Source organism: Lepisma saccharinum, chromosome 8, assembly GCF_977018435.1.
Source record: "Lepisma saccharinum chromosome 8, izLepSacc3.1, whole genome shotgun sequence".
Taxonomy (NCBI): Eukaryota; Metazoa; Arthropoda; class Insecta; order Zygentoma; family Lepismatidae; genus Lepisma; species Lepisma saccharinum.
The window spans coordinates 84,403,891-84,427,044 of NC_139236.1; the positions used below are offsets into that span (position 1 = coordinate 84,403,891).

At 39.6% G+C, this 23,154-nt stretch overlaps 1 protein-coding gene across 1 annotated transcript; it reads left to right on the top strand.

Annotated features, from left to right (window-relative positions):
• Nucleotides 1-20: 20 nt before the first annotated feature.
• LOC145991230 (uncharacterized) lies at nt 21-22,413 on the top strand. The gene is made up of 2 exons (XM_083127190.1): nt 21-272; nt 19,490-22,413. Exons 1-2 carry the CDS (start codon nt 191-193, stop codon nt 22,069-22,071), a joined length of 2,664 nt encoding a protein of 887 aa, XP_082983316.1. The 5' UTR covers nt 21-190; the 3' UTR covers nt 22,072-22,413.
• Nucleotides 22,414-23,154: the final 741 nt, after the last annotated feature.

Below are 23,154 nucleotides of genomic sequence, written 5' to 3' on the forward strand. Positions count from 1 at the left end.
ACATGTCGTCTTTATGATGACTCACCTGACAGTTGCAGATATCACGAGCCACTGGAACCCCTGTTTTGGAGGAAACTGGAGTAGCTGGAGGCTAAAGAATTAGTAAGCACACTCCTTTATCAGATGGTTTCTAGTTCTGGTCTTCGTAAGTGCATTGTGGGGTCAGTTTGTGTTCTGTGAGCGGTGCGTAATGTTGCGTTCAGCTGTGTTCTACTTCTTCGTATCTACGAGCCTTATTGGTTGTATACCTCAACAGAAGCCCAAGGTTCCAGGTATGTAACAAGAGATTTGAATCTAAGTACAGTAATAGATTTGGTACTACTTTACTATACCGGAGACACATATCAATGATTTATTTCGCAATTTTTTACATTGCTAACGTACTATGCTGCTACATTTCTTTAGATGAAGTAATGGATTTCTAACGAAAATAATGTCTATTTCTTGCATACGATAGCCCCACGAACCATCACGGGGACGAGGTATGCCTACTAGGTTAGGTTAGGCCTGTTAGGTTAGGTTCCATTAGCACTCCTTTCGTTCAATTTAGCATATACGGACAACATCTGCTGTTAGCAGCAGCAATAGCGCGTATTGTGCTCTCGTGCAGAAAGCAAATTGCGGCAGCAGCAATAGCGCGTCGGAAATAGATTTTCGTAGAAAACCACATGCATTCGCGTTAAAATGGATCAAAACTATATTCCCGAATATCAACAACGCTACAGAAAATAATTTGCGTAAGTACTTTCTCCTGTAAATTTCAAGAAATCCGTCTCCGGTATAGTAAAGTGTTACCATAGATTTTAATTAATATTTCTTTATATATAGGTGCGTCCGTCCTTCGTGTAGAAGTTTTAATTCATGACTCTTGTAATCCAGGGGTCCGGGTTCGATACCGGTGGAGGCACATTGTGGTTCGGATCCCGCTTTAAACAGCAGGTCCAGTCCCGATTAGCCTTACTGTGCATAAAGTGGACTTAAAACACAAAATCAAATCAAATCATGACTCTTTCAATTTGCTTACAGAATGTGTGTGTACACACCAGTGCTTCAAGCAGAGTTGCTAAAGGTCTAAAAAAAAAAACATCAATTCTAGCAGGTTCTATTGGGTTTGTGTGTGCAGGACCGGAACCTTTTTTTCCTCTCGCAGGATTGGAATTCGGTCCAAGTTGCGTATTGTTTCATTACAATACGGAACTTGGGCCGAATTTAAATTCATCCGGAAAAAGTTTCATGTTTAAACCCCCGTCACACCTTCCAAGTTAGGACCCAAGTTAGTACCTAGGTATATATATATATATATTTGATAAAATATATTAATTGTTGGTGATTTTTAACTTGTTTGAGAACTTTTTTATCTCTAAGAAAATTATCAAAAACATGAATGACTATTAATAACATTAAAAAAATGCTTGAAATAAACTTGTCGTGTGGTGATGCATTTCGATTCAAGTACAGAATTTCTCTTGATTTATCTTAACAATTAATTTTCTGTTGATGCATTAAAATGAATCGTTGCCTCCGTGACCGAGCGCGTTATGGAGTATACACGGACTCGCCACCGACGGCTACGGGTTCGAGTCCTTGCCAGTCCCTTCCATCAATTTCATCACTCATGGCCATCGTCGCGATTGCCCGAAACGGAAGAAAAACAACGTAGAGTGACAAAATATAAAGTTAAAAATGCATCACGTGGTACTTTCGATGTGTCTTAGTTCGTTCAGTGGACGAAGTAAGACCTCAACAATTACATGCAAGTTCGATTCATGTTATTTACTGTGTGTTGTTTTTAACTTGACTTTTCGAATGGCTTTTAACAAGTATTATTTTTGAATGCGGAAAGATATTTGTCGATTGCCGAAGGGAGGGGGTGAAATGTCTTGAATAAATACGGAATTTAAAATTTCATAAACGGGATAACAAAAAGAAACATGCAAATTCCAACTGTATAAAGCTAATGAACTTTATACCTTGTGCAGGAACTACAAATGGATATGAAATTATGTTTAGATTTTGAAGAAACAAACGTGTGCATCTTGAAGTTCGATAACTTGTTTTGTTTGATTTGACTTTTGTTATTTAACGTCGCTTTTTTTTTGTCAATTTTGGTTAGCTGGAGCGATGAAGATGAGTGATATGAAATTGATGAAGGTATTTTCTCCATAGCTTCTTTATAATTCTCATGGTTTAGCGTTTCACTTCTCATTTCACCTTTCCTCCTCTACAGGTATAAACTGTTTTCTTTTCTCTATTTCCTTCTTTTTTGTTTGACTTCAGTTTCTCGCTGTCTTTTGTACACTTCCTTTTCAATTTTGCTTTTTTTATCGTCCTTTCTCATTATCTTTCTTCGCTCCCTCGTTTCTCATGTTCTTTCTCCACTCGCGCTTTTTCTTTGTCTTTCGTTTCTTCATTTTCCTTTCTTATCGCTCTTTATCTTTGTCCTCCATTCTCTCTCTCTCTCTGCTCTTTTCATTCTTTTCTCCCACTTTTTCTTTGTCTTCATTTCTGTTTTTCCCGTCTTTCTCTCACTCTCTGCTCTTTTTTCTTTCTCTCTTTGCCATTTTCTTTGTCTTTCTCTCTCTTTTTGCTATTTTTCATTGTCTTGCTCCCTCTCTCTCTGCTATTTTCTCTTCTTCTTTCTCTCTCTCTACTTTTCTTTGCCATTCTTTATCTTTCTTCTTAGTCTTTTCCCTTTCCTTTATCTCTCTGCTCCATGTCTTTCTGTGTTCTTTTTCATTCTATTTTCTCTTTCTGTTCTTTTTACTGTTTCTTTGTTCTTTTTACTATTTATTTTTATCTCTCTGCATCCTTTTTCTTTATCTTCCTTTCTCTCCCTCTGCCTTCATTTTCTTTCTTTCTGTTTATTTTTCATTATCTCTGTTCTTTTTCTACGTCATCCTTTCTTTCTCTCTCTCTTTCTCTCTCTCTCTGCTCTTTATTTTTGTCTTTATTTTTGTCCTTTGCCCCTCTCTCTCTCCTCTCTGTCTTCCCTTCTCTTTCTCTCCCACACTGCTCTTCTTTGTCTTTCGTTTCTTCCTTTGCCTTCCCTCTCTCATTTTCTTTATCTTCAGTTTCTTCCTTAGCTTATACGTATAACTTCACTCTCTCCCTTAGTTAAAATGGAAATAACAGTACCGGCCTTCCCCAGTTTCCACTTTCCCCAACATTTTTCGGGGTGATACTTATGTATATATCTCCAGGTGTGCCCTCCCTCAATTAAATAAAATTATAGTAGTCTAGCTACGTATATACCTGTATACCTCTGTGCGCCAGTCAGTGTGGAAGCGCGCTACTACAGAGGGATACCGGTTTGATAACCATGGACAAGGTAACTTTATTTTGAAACAATAATACTTTCATCAAAATTGACTTTTCTGTGAAATATACATATTATAAACGTACGTATGTTCTGCATCGTGTGATAGAATTTCAATTTTAATTCCGTTTTAACATGCAATTAGTTATATTTTGCGATTAACACTCCCTAGAGCAATGCCTAAGTCATATTATCATGTTAGTATTTATTTTAAGTATTCATTAGTTGGGCCTATCGGTATTATATCAGTTGTGAAAAGTCAGTGTTGCCATCTTTGAATTAATAATATAAATGTTTAAATTAGTACTTTTAATAATTTGTTTGCTCATATGTAAATTAATTAATAATGTATTGTTATTACAAGGTAGGCAAAGAGATTGCATGAGAACACGTATTCATTGTCTAGTTTGCGTGTACTTAAGACCGACAAAGAACCAACCAACTATCATGGCAAGGAAATTAATGTAGCCTAAATGAAGGAATTGAATATTTATTGAATTTTGAAAAAGAAAAAAGGATGTTAGATCCAGTTGACGAAAAGTAAAGTTCCTGATTAATTTTTTTAGGCATATTGTGTGTATAACATTTCTTTGACACTGTCATTCAAAACCGCATGATTTTTGGGCCTCCCCGATGGCACAGTCGTCGCCTTGTAATCGAGGGGTCCCGGGTTAGATACCTGGTAGGGACACATAGTGGTTCGGATTCCACTTTAAACTGTAGGTCCAGTCGCGGTTAACCTTTATGTACATAAGGTGGACTTAAAACACGAATTCAATCAATCAATCAAAACCGTATGATTCCAATCTAAGCCTTGCCTACCAGTAAGTTCGGCCGAAATAAATAACCATCCCTTGTACAGTCACGAACACTTCTGGGTTGTAATGATCGCATTGAAAAGAAATGAGGTTGTTACAAGCCAGAAATGTCCGTGACTGTACAACAAATGTTAAACAAGTATATTTTCATTTTGTTTCTTGTACTTGGTAAGACCTTGGGTGGGGTTCGGCCCCCAGACCCCCTCCTCCTAAATATGCTCTTGGGAGGAAGATAACCAACACATTCTTGCTCTCACAAATATAGACAATAACTGTACTGCAAAATATAAAGAACTAACCTGTTGTAGAATGTAGCTCACACAGAGAAGGCTTATTCATTTATACTATTCTCCTATGAGTGAGGAAGTGGAGAAACTCCTTTAGGGGTATGCAACTTGCGCTACTCTCCAGAGTCTAGTGTTTCCAAAGCATACACAGTATTATTGAACCTTTTATTTAGGGTTCATTCATTTCATGGGCAAACATTTGCATAAAAAATATATTACAGCTTCATCTGTAATCCATAGGCGTGCGCAGACCCTCTGATTAGGTGGGGCAGAAGCATTGATATAGATTCAGTCAGGAAAGAAAAACCTCACTTTATTTCATTGTTTCTAGTTTCACTGCATTGATAGGTATATATATATATATATATATACCCACACACACATAACTAATAAATAAATCAATTATCTCTGAAATGTGCCGCTCTCCTCCAAACAATTGTGTTCTTGCATTTAAGATAAAACTGTTTACCAGCAAGAGTCTGAGGTACATAGTAGTTATAACTTCTCTCTCTGGTAATTTACAATGCATTACAGAAAAGAATAAAATTGCGAGCGAAGCGAGCATGATAATTATTAGATTCAAATTTTTGCAACGAAAACAATATTGATTGAATATGGCACAACAAATATCATGAGGCGCCATGGCATTCCTTTTTACATTTTTTTTCGTTTAGATCGTTCGGCGTCCAGGGCCAACTACCACCGGTCCCTGGCTACGGCTCTGAAGTTGACAAGACTGTAAGAAAAAAGCATATATTGCGAGCGAAGCGACCAAGAAAATTTGTATAAAATTTTATATCGAGGGGGAAATTGCTCCTCTGTGACCCCCTGCAGGTGCCCTTGGCCGTCTGGAACAAATAATGCAAGAAAGACGTGAAAAGTAATACCATTTTGAGTATCCTTTTGTCCTGCTACTATTAAATTCTACTAGTCTTGCTTTCTTTTACCTCAATGTTTGCTCACTTGCCCCCTTAGAATTTATTTCCGTCCAATGTTGGAAGGGCCATGCTCATTGCCCCCCCTGTGATTGCGCCACTGCACCCCCTTTACCCTAGTTCCTTTGAACTTAAATCGGCTTGAAAATACTTTTTCTTTAAGTGTAGAATATCGTTTAATAACGGCGATAAGCTTCCTCTGCAATAAATTTCTAGGTGAAAGTATAATAATGTAGGAACATGGACCTCTGGGAGGAGGGGGTGAAATGTCGCGAATAAATTTTGGCTAGCTGGAGCGATGAAGATGAGTGATATGAAATTGATGAAGGTATTTTCTCCATGGCTTCTTTATAATTCTCATGGTTTAGCGTTTCACTTCTCATTTCACCTTTCCTCCTCTACAGGTATAAACTGTTTTCTTTTCTCTATTTCCTTCTTTTTTGTTTGACTTCAGTTTCTCGCTGTCTTTTGTACACTTCCTTTTCAATTTTGCTTTTTTTATCGTCCTTTCTCATTCTCTCTCTTCGCTCCCTCGTTTCTCATGTTCTTTCTCCCCTCGCGCTTTTTCTTTGTCTTCGTTTCTTAATTTTCCCTTTCTTATCGCTCTTTATCTTTGTCTTCCATTCTCTTTGTCCTCCTTCTTCTCTCACTCATTATCTTTGTCCTCCTTCTCACTCTTTATCTTTGTCCTCCATTTCTCTCTTTATCTTTGTCCTCCATTTCTCTCTTTATCTTGGTCCTCCATTCTCTCTCTATTTATCTTTGTCCTCTTTTGTCTCTTTATCTTTGTCCTCCATTCTCTCTCTCTCTCTGCTTTTTTCTTTCTTTTCTCCCGCTTTTTCTTTGTCTTCATTTGTTTCTTTTTTCCCGTCTTTCTCTCCTTCTCTCCGATTTTTCTGTATTCCTTTCTCTCCCTCTCTGCTCTTTTTTCTTTCCCTCTATTTTTCTGCCATTCTCTATCTTTCTTCTTAGTATCTTCCCTTTCCTCTCTCTCTGCTCTATTTTCTTTGTCTTTCTCTCTCTTTCAGTGTGTTCTTTTTCTCTCTTTCTGTTCTTTTTGCTATTTCTTTCTCTCCTTCTGTTCTTTTTAGTATTTGTTTCTATCTCTCTGCATCGTTTTTCTTTATCTTCCTTTCTCTCCCTCTGCCTCTTTTCTTTGTTTTCTCTGTGTTCATTTTTCTTTCATTATCTCTGTTCTTTTTCTTTGTCATCCTTTCTCTCTCTCTCTCTCTCTCTCTCTCTCTCTCTGCTCTCTCTTTCTTTGTCTTTTTACTTCCCCTTTTCTTTGTCTTTCATTCATTCCTTCCTTTTGACTCTCTCTCGCTCTCTCTCTCTGTCTTCCCTTCTCATTCTCTCCCACACTGCTTTTCTTCATTGTCTTTCGTTTCTTCCTTTGCCTTTCCCTCTCTCATTTTCTTTATCTTCAGTTTCTTGCTTTGCGTATTGCCTTTCGTTCCTTCCTTTGCCTTTCTCCCTCTCTGATCTTCTTCAGTTTCTTCCATTGCCTAAAAGTATAACTTTCAACACTGTTCGAAATTTTTGACTTACATTTTGTAAATTTTGTAACATCTCGCAACGCAGCGGTGGTAGAGAAGGACAGAGCTATTGGCAAAACACATGTATTAGAGGGAGATTGAAGTACTCCATTTACTTCCATACTGACAAGGTTGAGACACTGTAGTATGTATCCATTCTGGCAAGCATATTTCGTTTCGTGTCACACGTTTGTGAGTAACTTTCTATCTTGGCGATCTCAGCTGGTAGTTCCCAACCTCTACATGGAGAAAACTGCGGTTTCAACTATTAAATTACACTTAATACTGATAAATTGTACTACAGATTATTATTATTTGCTGGTTGTGCTTTTTCAATTTAATAAATGCATGTATTCTTCTAACTGTGCATTAAAAATGCTCATTTGCTTTATTTAACATTTTGTTTACTTCGCCTTTTGGCTAATTTGCGAATATGGGGATGAGTGATGATATGATGAAATTGACTTACAAACATCCATGCCCATGCCAGGATTCGAACCCGGGACACCTGGCGCGATGTGCTAACCACTCCGCTACGGGGGCCGGTAGTTAACATTTTGTAGCGTATTTTTCACATTAAACATATTTCGAGTCTTTAAATTCCATTTATGCACGGATAGACCAATCAGGACTGGACTTACAGTTGAAAGTTGGCGAGATCAGTTATAGCAGTGCAAAACGCGAAAGAAGGGTCATTTTTCCCAATGGTTGCTTTTGCAGCAAGTCTCTTGATCCTTACGGCCCAACTTTCAACCTCCGAATTTGGAGACAGGAAAGAACAAACGCACCGGATATTTTCGCTCACGGCCACAGACGCGAAAGAATTTCCTGTTACTGGATAAAAAAAAAAGAACTAAATAAAGGCCATCTTTCCCAGTGGCTCCAAGCTTGACTGCACTGTGTGCCTCTATCGGGCATCAAACCCGGGATCAATTGATTACAAGGTGACAGCATTACCACTACACCATCGGGGAGGCTCACTGAAAACTTTCAAAGTATCTTGTTGCGCGAAGTCTGACTAGATTTATGTACGTCAAGATAAGACAAGATAGGAACTTATCTAAATTGGGATTCACAAGTTGTAGGTTAGTATCTTAATCAGGTGAACATTCTACAATCTAGAAAGTTCCTGGTATCGTAACGACATTTGTCCAATAGATAAGGGAGCAAATGCAATCACTCACTTTCATCCTCGGCTGACGTTGGCGCCACCTAGACCCGGAACATAACTGCGTTAAGCTTACGAGCCATGCGATGTATTTCATCGAAAGAAAGAAAAAAATGTATAATTATGTAGTCTCAAACATCGATCACGTAGATTATTATTATGCATAGCTTTTAGTAACGTAAAATTACTATTCTAATGATGTCTAAATGTAAGCAATGACCTTAGAACTCTGCGTCTAAAAGTAAGAAATGAATAGGCAATCAACGTATTTAGTAGTTGCGTGTAATCGTGTCTTCCCGTTTCGCCGAATGACCTAGAGTCGAATTTATCAATTTCCCACATAAAGTAAGTAACATTTTCAGTGAACTGGGAATTCCCATTTCGCCGAATATTTTGAAGGGAGGAAATTTTCCCTCCGCTGAAAATAGTTATTTTTTAAAAAAAGTTAGGCCTATATGGTCAAAGATAGAGTGAATTGGATGAAACTTGCAGAGATAATGAAAGGATTGGTGTAGATTGGAATCGTTTAACGTTTTACAAAATTAATTTTAAAATATTTCACTTTCACTAAGAAAAATTTAGGAATAATTGCATGAATAGAAAATTCTACTTAAAAACAATCGAATAATGTTCGCCGAATTGCACCTTGAAGAAATATACTGTGTAAATAAACGAATTGGGTGATTACCGCCATGCAGTGATTTAAGATTAAATTTCTCCATCGTCCCCATACCGGATGTCTATCTTTACGTCATGTCTAGTTCTAAAATTAGAATAGGGTCTCTCTGATGGTGTAGATGTAACCCCGCCGCCTTGTAATCGAGGCTCGGGGTTCGATACCAGGTGGAGGCACATAGTCGTTCGGATTCCACTTTAAACTGTAGGTCCAGTCCCGATTAGACTTAGTGTGCATAAAGTGGACTTGAAAAGTAGCTCAAAACAATAAAGCCGGCTACGTAAATGCTTCCCAAAATCTTATAAACAGAGGGCACTTTACACGAAAGCATTTTATGGAACATTTCGGTTAGCTGTTTCAATTACAATGTACAATACTTACAACACGATAGGCACGTCGAGTTACACCGTCAATGCTGTGTGCACGATGTTTACAATTCAAAATGCTCAAATATTCTTCCATACGTGTACAGTACACGTTGTAAAGTATGTATTTAAGCAGCGCCATTCTGCTCTAGCTAGAACCATTTAATACGAAGCGTTATTCCTCTCGGTTGAATAGTTATCGGCTTTTAAAAATGTGAAGTGATACGTTGTTTACATCTCACGCGGCCGCCATTACAACTGCACTCGTGACCTAGAGGTAGCTTCTGGTTGGTTATGCTACGGAAATAGAGCCGGTTGTATCCTTGAGAAATGCCATGAAAAATGCCATGGCATCTGGAATGCCATAACATTTCTCACTTTACACGTTAGCTTTTTTTCGTCATAAATGTTAAGGAAAATGCTTTCGTCTAATGCGGGTCCATGACTGTGAAGTGTAAGAATACGCACTAAAATTAGTCAAATATGAACGGAAGAGTGTTCTTAATATGGAAAAATAAGTGCCATATAGTCAGTATTACGAAATCATTGCCACCGAAATTTACAACTTCTGTCACTGTAATTAAAATAAACACTATATGATTTCCCATTTCAGAGGGATTGAATTAGAAAAACATATTTATTGAAGATTAGGCAAACATAGGAGATGTACTACGTAGAAATTTTCAGCGAAAAATGCAGGCTCGACCAGGACTCGATCCCGGGTCTGTGGCATACCGTGCCATTGCTCTAACCACTGAGCTACTGAGCCGGTCTGGTCTTGCCTGATTTTTCGCTATCGCTGTCTTACCTGCGTGGAATCTCGTCTGCCAGTGCTACCGCAACGGGATCTGTTGTCTTTGAAACACAGTAGACTTCGACGTTGCCTGGCTCCTCCCAGCGTAGAGATGTTAATTATTGAGGATTAGGCACTTAGTACATCTCGTGTGTGTGTGTGTGTGTGTGTGTGTGTGTGTGTGTGTGTGTACACAGATCCCGTTGTGTCAGACACGATTCCACGCAGGTAAAACAGCGATAGCGAAAAATCAGGCGAGGCCAGGCCTGCTCGACAGCTCAGTGGTTAGAGCAATGACACGGTATGCCAGAGACCCGGGTTCGAGTCCTGGTTGAGCCTGCATTTTTTACTGAAAATTTTTACGAAAAACATATTTGTTTGTCTAAAATTTTGGATCTTACTGAATGGTAAGTTTGTTGAGAACCAATAGGGGGAGTACAGCATGCTAAATAAAGATAAGAACAATTTTGTGTCCAACACGGAGGAAAAGATGCTTAAATGTCATCTCAAAATTGACAGTAATCTTTTCTGTATGAAATGTGTCGGTACAATAGTTTTCCCTCATTAGAAAAATACATACGTACATATTTCGGCGAATTTGCTAAGTAATTTGCGAATAAGTTTATTATATTAGAACCACGTAACCACGTGAATATAATTATTTAGGATGTGGTCAGCTACGAATGGGTAAAACTATCAAAGTCGGGAAACGGATTTCTTCAAATTTACAGGAGAAAGTACTTACCGAAATGAGTTTCTGTGTAATTTCGGAAGGTTGTAGAAGTGTTTTCTCGCGTTTTTCAATGTATTTGGCCGCTAAATCGTGTATTTTTCTATAATAATGTCCGTCCGATGCACGAAAGCTATTGCTTGCATTTCCATCCATGTACTTGAACCATATGTTGCGAGCATCTGATGACGTAATCCCCGGTAAGTGTTTCCAAACACACGTTTTTTTTCACTATATTACCTAACCTAACCTTACCGTGATGGTGCGTGGGGCTATCGCGAATGGTTTTTGGGGCTATTCGTGGATGGTTATACGATCCAGAATGGTTTTTGGGGCTATGCGGGAATGGTTTTTGGGGCTATTCGTGGATGGTTATACTATCCCGAATGGTTTTTGGGGCTATGCATGAATGGTTTTTGGGCTATGCGGGAATGGTTTTCGGGGCTATGCGGGAATTTTTCTGTTAAGAAGGTTGAAACACTGCTTTGTCGTTTGAAACACAACGCTAGTCAAGATTTGCCCGCCATTTTGCGTGTTCAGGAAGCGAGAAAAGAACGAACAATAATTACTCGATATGTCGACAATAAATACTAATTTTGTTTTTAAAAAAAAGCGAAATCCCTTGTTAAACAATCTTTCGCAATGCAGAATAGGTAAGTACGAATGTCAACAATTACAGAATAAACGAGTTAGACATTTCCCGTCTTTGATAGTTTTACCTACAAACGTTTCATGACAACATAATAGTTCTTATTGTGAAACTCCCTCTCCGTGGCTCAACAGCCTGTGAGGGCCACAGTCTACCTACCGGCTGCCGGTCTCACTCCCACCAGACGTGGGAGATCATTTAATGGGGTGACGTGTGATCAGAACGATCAGATTTTCCATGACTGGATTACGCTACTCATTCGGAGCTCCCCTATTTCGATATGATATGATATTTATTGATATTGATACGAGCCCTTCGGCTGTGCGTATCTTACAATATTGTTACATAAACACCCCGACCTTAAACATGCACCCCATTTATCATACATTCAGAAACATTTATAAACAAACATTTGGAAAATAATTACATACTATGTACATATATAAATAGCAATGTGGTCCTCTTCTTGCATTTGAGATTGTTCATTTTCACAACACTACATTACACTCTTCACCTATGCTTGAGCCCCTGCTGTTCCGTACCCTTCACTTTCACTGACTCCTTGCAGCATTTTCCTGCGCTCCCTCCAAACTGCATGCAAATAGGAGCCCAGGGCTTTGATATTTACATTCGTTATACCACTCCTCTCCTCCCTACATATAGCCTGGATGGTCTGCTCGATGCTGTCCTTTGCCCTGTCCCCCCATTTGCGTTGTCTGAAGGGTGCCGACCAAACACACTCGTGTAGGATGTGAGCCCTCGTCTCCTCTCCGCCGCATAACGTGCAGATGGCACGACCGTCCGGCCCCTTGAGTTTGTGTTGCCTCCACCCCCCTAGCAGGAACCAGGCGAATCCACGTCTTTGCTGGTACGTACACGTATCAATATATCGTTTTCTCCCCCATTCCACCCACACCCCTGGCGGTTGTGCGGCGACGAGCGTTACCTTCTCCCTACATTCTGCCATGATGTCTTGCCTGCTACCGTCCACCAACCTCTCCCTTATGATTTGCAACATCCCAGTTTCGCACCTCCCGCCCCTCACCTCTTCCCACAGTTCCCCCAGACCCATTCTGTACAAGTCGTCCTTAATTCCACTTGCCCAGTGGCGTGCGAACCCTTCCCCAATCTGAACTCGCAGACACTGTTCTTTCAGTGAGTCTCCGGCCCCTTGTTCCAACTTCATCCAGTACTTGAAACATCTCATCCTCGCTTCGACATCCTCCCTATGTTTTCCCATATCCCTCAGGACGCCACACGTGCTTGCACTCGTGCTGGTTCCCAGTATTTGTTTTAAAAACCGCGCTTGTATCTGATTTGCTACTCGCCCCCCTACCCTCCCCCATAGTTCCGCGCCGTAAAATAGGGTTGCTTTCACCGTTGCTTCATAAATTTGGTCCAGCAATCTCACACTGACTGTAGGGACTTTCCGTTGCAGTCGCTCTACCTTGCCCAGCCCATAACAAGCTTTTCCGTTTCTGCCTTCGATGTGCTTTGTCCACTCCCCTGCCATACTCAGCGTGATGCCTAGATAGGTGAAACGTTTGACCCTTTCAAGCTCGGAATCCCCATAGGTCCACCGCTCCTTTGCTGCGAAAACATAACCTTTCTTGAACGCCATTATTTTAGTTTTTCGTGTATTTACCTTCAACTTCCATGTTGTGCAATATTGTTTAAGTCTGTTCAATCCCCGCTGTAACCCCTGTACTTCGTTTGATATTAAAACGAGATCATCCGCATAGAGAAGCATTGGTATCGGTGTCCCGACTATCTACGGTGTTTCAGCTCCTTCTTCTCCCACGAAGCTAGCAACGTCATTAATAAAAAGAATGAAAAGTAAAGGTGAAAGTATGCATCCCTGCTTGACGCCTACCGTGCTCTCGTGATGCCCAGACACCACCCCCTGCCCACATTTGACACAAAATTTGACCCCTCTGTACATATTCATTAGCGTATTAATCATTCTAGCCGAAACCCCCATGTCCCATAACTTCCCCCACAGCATTTGCCTCTCACGATGGTGGGTGGTCACCGGCCCCATATGCAGGCCGAAATCTAAGGAAAAATGTTGTCACGCTTCCCCCAGTAAACCTATGCTCAAGTAATGCTCAGACATCTTCCCCTCGCGTGCGGTCCAATATCGTTGAATGATTTTCTGTATATTCGGATAATTGTAATGATGAGAATTAACGATTTAGTGGATTCCTGACCAGTATTCAAATCTGGGGCATCTGACCAGAAAGCGATGAAGCGATGAAGCTGACATGTATGTGAAAATTTTGTTTAATTTTTTATTCATACGAGCATGGACCAACGGAAATATTACTACTACTACTGCTGCTTCTGCAACTACTACTACTAGCACTGCTATTATTATTATTATTATTATATTTGTTTAGGTGAAGGGAAAAATTGGTCCAAAAAGGGAAATTTTGCCCCTTGGAAAGGGAAATTCTGCCCTCAGATTGTGGCAACACTGGATTCAGTAGCAGTCTTCAGCCCCCTTGCAGAGCATACGTAACCCAGTTTTGTGGATAGACAATGAGCGAGCTGAAGTCAAAGACCTATTGAAACACACAGAAAGGCGAGTATAGATAAAATTGATTGATCGGGGCATTTCGCAAAAAAATCCCAAAATATTTTCCTCTCAATTCTGTTTGTAAAACATCGGTCAAAATATGGGATTTCATGAACCCGAGTAAAAGAAATTTAAGAAATAAACTGACCGAGACAACCAAAATACAATTATAATTTATTACAAATTACAATTTATATTATATATAAATTTTCGTATTATTTTTCCCTAAATTTCGGGGTTATTGTTTTACTGCAATTCGGTGTTGTTTTTCGCGGTTTAAAGCAAAATTCGGTGTTATTTTTACATGCGTTTTTACGGTTTCGTCCATGCATAAGATTTTCACATTGCTTTAGTTATGGACAATTAAGGCAAATTTTAGTTTCAATGACAAACATTTTTGTGAGAAATGACCAAATTTCTTGCAGTTGGAAAACTATTTCATCTTATCGGTCAATAAATATGAAAACACAATCAAATTTCAAACCTTTCACTCTCACAGAATAAAATTTTCAAAAATTGTTTTCATAAATTCACTTTTCAGTTTACAATAACATTGATGAATTTCCACGCACAGGTGGTGCTTTCAGTGTTCACAGTATTCACTCACCACACTTCCTATAAAAAATAACAACTTCTAAATACAAAGATAGCAGTTTTTTTCATTCACTTTAATGAATGATTGCTTTAACAAAGGCTTCCACAGTTCGAAGTGCGATGTACTCCTTGTCTTTTTTCCTTTTAAGCTTCTCTGAGCCTTAGACGACAGAAAGTTGCCGGTTTCTTACACTCGCTTTCATTTTGTTCTCGGGCCTTCCCGACGGCATAGTGGTTGTGTCGCCGCCTTGTAATCAAGCGGTCCCGGGATAGAAATCCGGTGGAGGAACCACAGTGTTTCGGATTCAACAAACTGTAGGCCCAGTCCCGATTAGCCTTTATGTGCATAAAGTGGTCGTGAAACAGCCTCTCGCTTCCATTCCGCTTAATCAAGGAATCCTTCCGCTCCCATGTTATTTTGCAATTCAGTGATTACAAAATAATACAGTTCTATCTGAAGCATAAAGTCTTTCAGAAGCAAAGTAATGCATTCACTGCTGTCTTTGGGATGCTGCGAAGTACACCACAGAAGGAAAAGGAAATTAATGACGCTGCATGACTGAAATTTCCCTAACAATGCCTAAAAATCCCTCTCGGACCCCTATGCCCCATACAACAGGTGTTTCTCCCTGAAAATTTTCCCGTTCCTACGAAACTTCCCTTCCGAGATCCCCGCGGGGAATTCTATTTCAGGCCGAGGTCAAAGCATTGTCAGGCATTTCTGTGCCTAACTGCAATACGTGAAGCATGACAAACTCTTTTTGAACGGTGATGCCACACGAAGGGAAATTTCCCTTTTGCAGGGAAATTCGGACCGAAATTTTAGCCAAAAGGGAAAAGGGAATTTGTATTAAAAATACCACAATTGCAGGGAAATTTCAAGGTCATCTGACTACATTAATACAGTTTATATTAATTTCGAATTTCATATCCACATTTTTATGTTATTTATTTTGCTATGCCTACATGTTTCTGCTCCTTTAAGTTTATTGTACGTTGCTTTTATGCATCTTTGGATAAATAGTAACGATGGTGATAACGATTAAATGGATTCCTGAATGGGATTCAAACCGACGGTCGCCGGACCCTGTGGCAGAGTGGTTAGCACATTGTGCTGCGACATCAAAGGTCTCTGGTTCGAATCCCGCTCGGGCTTGGTTATTTGTGAATGTCCATTCATCAATTTCATCAATCATCCCCATCTTCGCAAATTAGCCAAGAGGCGCAAAACGCGAAGTAAAATAAACTAAATCAATCAATAAACAGTATTATACTCGTATTTTAATAGCAGACCTCCGTGGCCGTGTGGTCCCGGGTACGAGTGTTGTGGCCTGGGCATGAGTGTTTGTGTCTATTCATCAAATTTCATGATGATGTCACTATCCTAATATTCGCAAATTAGCCAAAAGTGGAACAAAAAGCGAAGTAAAAAAACTAAATCAATCAATCCGTGGTCGAGTGGTTAGCACAACGCGCTACGACGCCAGGTGCTCCGAATTCGAATCCCGGCCTGGGCATGGATGTTCTTTGTGATGTCCCTTCATCCATTTCGTCATGTCACAACGCATCCTCATGCTCGCAATTAGTCAAAACTGGCAGAAAATCGAAGCAAATCAACCATATCAATCAATCTCCGTTTTCGCAATTCTTTCTTTATTTGCTTCAAATTAATGCCAGTGCTGTAACAGACAAGTCCGTCGTTGAAAATCTCTTAAACAATGTACTTAGCACAATCCGCAGGCTTTTTATACAGAAAAATCTGTGTACTCTGTGAAGAAACCAACACCAGACTCACGTTTATCGTACCTTGACGGGAGCGAAGCTTCACCGCTAGTGTGGACCTCTGACCTTGAGCGGAGCGTTAGGGGAGAGTGACCTAAGTGTTGCTTGAGCGTAGATGTGAATCAAGCCTTAGACCGCCTCCCCGATGGCATAGTGGTAACGTCGTCGCCTTGTAATCAAGGGTTCCCGGGTTCGATACCCGTTGGATCGGATCTCACTTTAAACTGTAGGTCCAGTACCATTAGCCTTTCTGTGCATAAAGTGGACTTAAAACCAAGAATCTTGAACAAAAGAGATATCTTGGAATTATTCTATCTAATGTGTCACATTCGTTGGTAGGAGATAAAAATATATTTACTCAACTTTTAGAAGAATTGAAGACACCTGGATATTCTGAACACTGTCGTATATAATTTGACGTGCATAGAATAACATATACTAGATATTTAACAATGTAATTATATAACGTTTTTATGCGGCGTGGGGTTACTACTAATGCTGGGTAGTGTACTTTTTATGATAATGTACAGTCCGTGAGCTTGTAGGTGGGTTGAGCATAATTTAGTTCTGAATTGCCAACATAGAGGTCTATTCCATCTTTTATAATAAACAATCAACAAACAAAAGGTAGGTTACTGAGGAATGTGAGGTGGCTGACGACGCTTAAGGCATAATTTCACTTTATCTTATTCGACTTAAAATATGTGGAGTTTCTATGGATATGTATATGTTGTCTGAAAATTTCGGGTTCAAATCTCAGGTAGATCATATTATGTTTTAGTTATCTTTTGGGGGATGTACAAAGAATTTAATTAATTGTTTATTTTTTCATTCATTTGACTAAATTTCAAACGATTATTGTGGTAAATGTTATTATTCGTTCCTGTCGCTTGGAATTTGCCCACTTTATTCACAGATAGGCTAATCGAGACTGTGTTTACAGTTTAAAGTAGATTCCGAATCAGCGTGTGCCTCCACCGGGTGTCGAACTCGTGATCCCTTGATGAGGTCAATTTGCTTTTTCTTCTAATTTGTTTTTAATAATAAATTAATTCCTAAATAAGGCACTAGTGCGATAGAGGGATAGTGGTGTTAATCATTCATTGTATTTGTACTATATATTTTTTATTGTAATATTGATTTGATTTCTTTTGCTTCTCTGCCACATTGGCTAATCGCGGATATGAGGATGAATCTGATGAGATTGATGGGACACTCACAAAGGAAACCCATTCCCAGACTGAGATTCGAACGTGGGACCCCTGCCACAGTGGCAGCAATTAGTGGATGAGGGGCCCAGTTACCCCTTCCACTTTTCGCCACCTTTGCCCCCGCACTATGCTAAATGTTCAAAGAGGAATATACTGTATTTGGCCCCCCTTAGTTTTGACACCTCCCCCCGGTTTTGGGACCCAATCGCCGCCACTGACACTACACATGTCAATCCTGAAGAAAGAACAGACAGAGAGCACATATAATCACATGGCGCGTTATAATTTTACACAAACTGTCCAAAATAGTCAAAAATAATTAAAAAAATGTTTGAAAATAAGCAGCTTTAGATATTTTTTTTGATATTCTTGATATTGGCTATACGCGGCGATGAGGATGAGTGATGATATAATGAAATTGATAAATTGACACGCACAAAAACACTGGTGCCGAGGTCTGAATTCGAGCCCGGGACCCATGGGGTTGTAGCGCGCTGTGCTATCAACTCGCCAAGGAGGTGGTCTAACATGATAGTAATCCTCAAAAGGGCACTTCCACAAACTGGGATCAACTTCATCATGACACCTCCTTATGCTGCTGACATGCTGAGGTTCAGGTATTGAAAGCCACTTCTTCATTTCTATCACACCAGAAAATTTCTGTCTTAGAGGACCAAAAGAATTTATTACCAACCGACTTCATGCACTGAACTTCAATGTTTTTCGACTATAACTGGGTATATTTTGTACAGTTTTGTTCACATAAAGTGGCACATTTTATAATGTCGGACAGTTGAAGTATGTGCCACTTTTTCTGAACAGGAGTGTATAGTCACCGGCAATACTGATTTCACTGCAATAAATTAAGTGTGCTGCCCAACTTAACGGCCATGATCTGACTTCAATAGCAGTCTTATAAAAGGAAGCTCTTCTATCGCCGTAGAGTTAGGCAACACGCATAACGCCTTTCAGGGAAACCAGTATTTCAGGATCCAGGTGTCCCACTTTTATTGCTGGTGACTGTACATACTTTTCACTGTCTTTTTTTCATGACCGTTGCCTTTTAAACGGATCTTCTTTCAGTTTTGCTCCATAACGAGCAGCCCCCTCTTTAACAGCCACTTCCTAACGACACATAGCACTGCGAGTTGCAAGAAACACATAAGTTTGCATTAGAATAACTCTTCAATGGTACATGTTGCGTGTCATCCCTCATGCACACAACCACAAATACAATTCGCTCTTCACTTGTTACTGCTTCGATATTATCAGACAGAAATTTGTGAAAATTCAATTATCAACTTGTTTCAGTAATGAGTCTAAGCTGCAGAGGCAATTTAAAAAATAATAATATAAGCATCATTAAAGAAGCAACATTTTACTTTTCAGTATCATGAGAAACTAACTAATAGTCTTCTGAACGTATTATTATTGTAAATTTCTGTCATTGTAAACTGACACATGATGTCATGAAATTAATATGTATTATCGGAAGTTGTTAGTGGAGGCACGTTGTGGTAATAATTTGAAATTTGAATATTAAATTTAAAAACAAAAAGATGACACATGAAATGTACACATCTTTTTGTTATTTATGTAAAAATCAATGGTGAATATAGTAAAGAAAATCTTGTACGAAATACCATAATAATAACACTATACGAATGTTGTTTTATAATGTTCCATGCAGACACACTTTTAACCTAATAGAAATAAGTTATATAAACATCGTTGAAATATAATAATTAGATACATATTTATTAGTTTATGTAATAGAAATAACAGCTAACAGTGTGATATCGTACTTAACCTACATGTGAATAGTAATGGATGTATTAATATAAATTAGACTTGTTGCCAGACGTAGATATAGTACGTGAAACAAGGATAATTCTTGCTCTGCCATCTGTTGTCGAATTGTGACATTCGAATGAAGAATGTATGACATGCTCTCATAATTAACTTTTCCACTTATTTTTATCTGCTATTTGGAATGTTGATAATAGTGCTCCTTGGTCATTGACATAACGGCATTCTTTTGTTTATTTGTAGATGCTCCAGTTGTGAATAAGGAATTGTCCTGGTTCACCTTCCTGAAACTGATCCCTGAGGAATCTGGACAGGAACATGCCAAGATCTCTCCAGACCTCGGAGATGAATCCATCGCTGCCATCCAGCACAGCTCAAAGTCCAAGAGGGAAGCCCTTCCGATGGACCCATTTGAAAGGAACATTCGGGGAGCCCTTCGTATGATTGAAGATTACAAGCAAGCTCACTTGCATGAACTGAAGAAAGAAGACTCCAGTTCCAGCCAATTATCTGCGGCTGGTAGGCTTCCGCAAGGAATAGACGTTGTCATTAATCATCTTCATCAAGGGGCAAGGCAGCATAGGCAACTATACCTCCCTTACGAACTGTACGTTCCTACATATATGCGTCCTTATACTTCTAGTTTGTACATTGACACCCCTTACCCTCACTCTGCATCCAATGCTGTTCAAGGCAGTGAAGCAAAGATTCCCTTGTTTGGCGATACATTGAAAATTCCTACCGCACCATTATCTATTGTAAGTTCTTCACAAGGTTTAACGCCTACAAACTCACCTACTGAAACACTGACCTTCGAAAGAAATGAAGCAACAATCAACCCAACAAAGGTGATCTACAGCAAAGACAATGGAGTTTTCCCGGTTAACAACGCAACCCATTCAAACCATCAACAATCAATTGTTCCCAGAGAAATAGATAACGAGAGATCAGTGGATGAACACGAAGAGAATTCCACTGGAAGCTTGGAGAACGAAACAGCCTTCAGCGAATTCGAGATATCGACCCAAGTTCAGTTTGAAGATAAACCGAGGGAAGGTGTGGTCGATTTAGACAGTTTTGCGCTTGAGGAAATGTCTGTCCAGGAGTCGCCACTGTTAGGGACGGAGATGCCTGGTTTTGAGGCCACGAAATCCCAAGAGAAAGAAGCAGGTGATAGTTCTCTCAGACCAGAAGAAAACATCTTTACAGATTTTCCTCTCAACACAGATGAGCCCATCCTGTCACGTGGTCAACAGGAAGATACAAATACTGAGGCATCCAGAACTGGAGAAGAAAATGTATTAGGGATTGCTGAACGTCAAACATCTGCAAATGACTACATCGTGTCGTCGGATAACTACGAAGATGGGAAAGAAAGTACTACAGGGATCGGCAGAACAGAAGGGAATTTCGCAACAGAAAGTCCAAAGTATCAAGATGTGTATAAGAGCGGTGAGTCGGACGAGTACTTGACGGTGTCCGAAATGGATACCTTGGACGCGACGGGTACAGGGTCAGATCTGGGTAGCTTGCTAAACTTTGCACTAACCCCCGATAACTACTTTTCGGACGATTCAACCACTGTTTCCGTGGATAATGAAATGGTTCCAGTTGCGCAGGAGGGCGAGCTTGATTATGATAAGGGATCCGAAGACGAATATTTACCATCAACGACCGAAAATGTTTATTTCTCAGATCACTCCGAGGATCCAACAGATTCGACTGCAGGAGAATCAGAACCTCTCGAAACTAGTCTTACTGATGACGTGACAATGAGGTTTGAAGAAACGCCCGCTGGAAGTTTAGATGTTGAAGCAGGTAGTCAGCAGCAACTGTTAGATGACGTCAGCACCACGTACGATCCAGAACCGTTTCAGTACGAAGATGATGAGGATGAAGAAGAAGCCGAGGAAGATGACGAAGCTGAAGACGATGAAGATATCCCATTGAACGCTGTGAGATCTGTTTCAGTAGTCTTCCCGCTAAGTGAAGATGAAGAGGAGGACAGATCTTCACACGCAACAGTCGCCGTGGACTACCATGACGCTTATGTACCTTACGAAGCAGGCACGGAGTCTGATGACCAGTTCCCGAACTACGGAAGTGACGTTGACGACTATGGGACACTTTCAGGAGATCTGCTCACGAGCCCCAACGAAGAGTCAAGTGAGGTAAGCGACCACGATGGAATTTTCCAAATCAACCGCACCAAACAAGCCATTGGCCTTCCTGCTGGCCTGAAAGAACGCTACCTGTTGACCATGGGAGAGCTCCCTTCATCAGCGACAGTGTCAGAAGACTCTGCACAAAGCGACATTGAAAACTTATTCGTCACTCAATCTCCCGATCCTCTGACAATGATCAGCAACGAATTCGATGACTTTCAAAGAACAACTGCGCTCCCTGACTACGGTGTCGCTACTGAGGACTACCCGTCATCAGCTTTGGTAGAAACTTACGACGATCTACCACCAATGCCCTACCATAGTGGAATACCCTCACACGATAGCTTTGATCGAACCCACACTGACGAGGAATCTGAGAGCATCTCTGCAGATGTTGCCAATTTCTGGAAGGATTTTGAAGCAAACAGAAAAAGGTTCAGAAGCAGTGTTGCCAGCTTAGCAACAATATATAGTATGACCGAAAGCAGCACCCCATCACCTTCTGAAATCTTTCAGGGTGATAGTGTGAGAGCAGAAGGTGACAATATCCAAATCACAGAGAAGGATCGCAGGACGCTTCCACCTGAAGAACATATGCCATACACATCTGACAAGTTGGCCCATCCTGAGGGTAGCATACTTGAGACCCCACAATACTAACCACATTTAAAGCATTCACAATGCATAAACAACACCAAAGATTTTAATTGTTATTGTGTAGCTCATGTGAACTTTGTAGAAATATTAAGGAGTAACTTTTTTTAAAATTGTGAATAAAAGACAATTGTGACGTTTCAATGCACCTAAGTGTTATGTAGTGAGGTGCATGAACAATATCAAGCAAGATACAATCAGAAACATTTTAAATTTGTAACTTTTAATGTGATAGATACATGAAATGTGCAAATTACCTTTTGTCAATATGTACTACATTATAGTAGGTTTTTATTACAAGAAATAAATATGAAATTAATTACTTTTTATTTGATTTCTGCATACAATATATGGCTAGAGCAATGTATCTTTTTTAAAAAAAAGAAGGGCAATATCTCTGTTATTTATATCTTTATTATGTACTCTAGAACAGATGAAAACTCTTAAGTAGTACATAAAAGTTACTGTAGATGGCAGTATTGAGGAAATGTAATATTGGTTTAATAATGACAGCTTAGTTTCAGTCTATTGTGAACTTTTTGACAGGAAATTACTATCAATAAGATTATATAACAAAAGGAAATAATATAATTATAAATTGTTTCGTTAGTGTTGTTGAAATTATTAATTCACCAGAAATTCATAATGATTTCCTCTAGTCGTACAAACTTCATAATTAGTTCAGTTATTTGTTGATAACCTGAAAACTTTCCCTTTAATTTCTTTCAGTTGTACAAGATGCACCTGTCGTTGTTATATGTATCATTGGTTCTAACTTCAAAACAGCATATTACGTCATTTGCACTTTAAAGGTACAAACATTGATACCAGTGGATATCACACGTTGTTCCGAGCAGGGCTGATTCTCCGGGAAGGCGCTAGGTGTGCTCAGACAACTGGCAAACCCATTCGGTGGGAGTGAGAAAGTTAGATGACTTAATCCTCCTCTGTTCCCTCCAGAAAATCTTTTAATCTAAAGTTAAGGCGGAAATTTTCCTCATAAATTGTTTGAGTTGGGTATAAGTCCACTTTATGCACAGATAGGCTAATTGAGACTGGACCTACAGTTTAAAGTGGGATTCGAACCAC

Excerpts from the sequence above, each read along its gene's own strand:
- LOC145991230 (XM_083127190.1), top strand. The coding sequence starts at position 191 with ATGTTGCGTTCAGCTGTGTTCTACTTCTTCGTATCTACGAGCCTTATT. Across the intron at positions 273-19,489 it reads ACAGAAGCCCAAGGTTCCAG|ATGCTCCAGTTGTGAATAAG; the intron begins GTATGTAACAAG and ends GTTTATTTGTAG.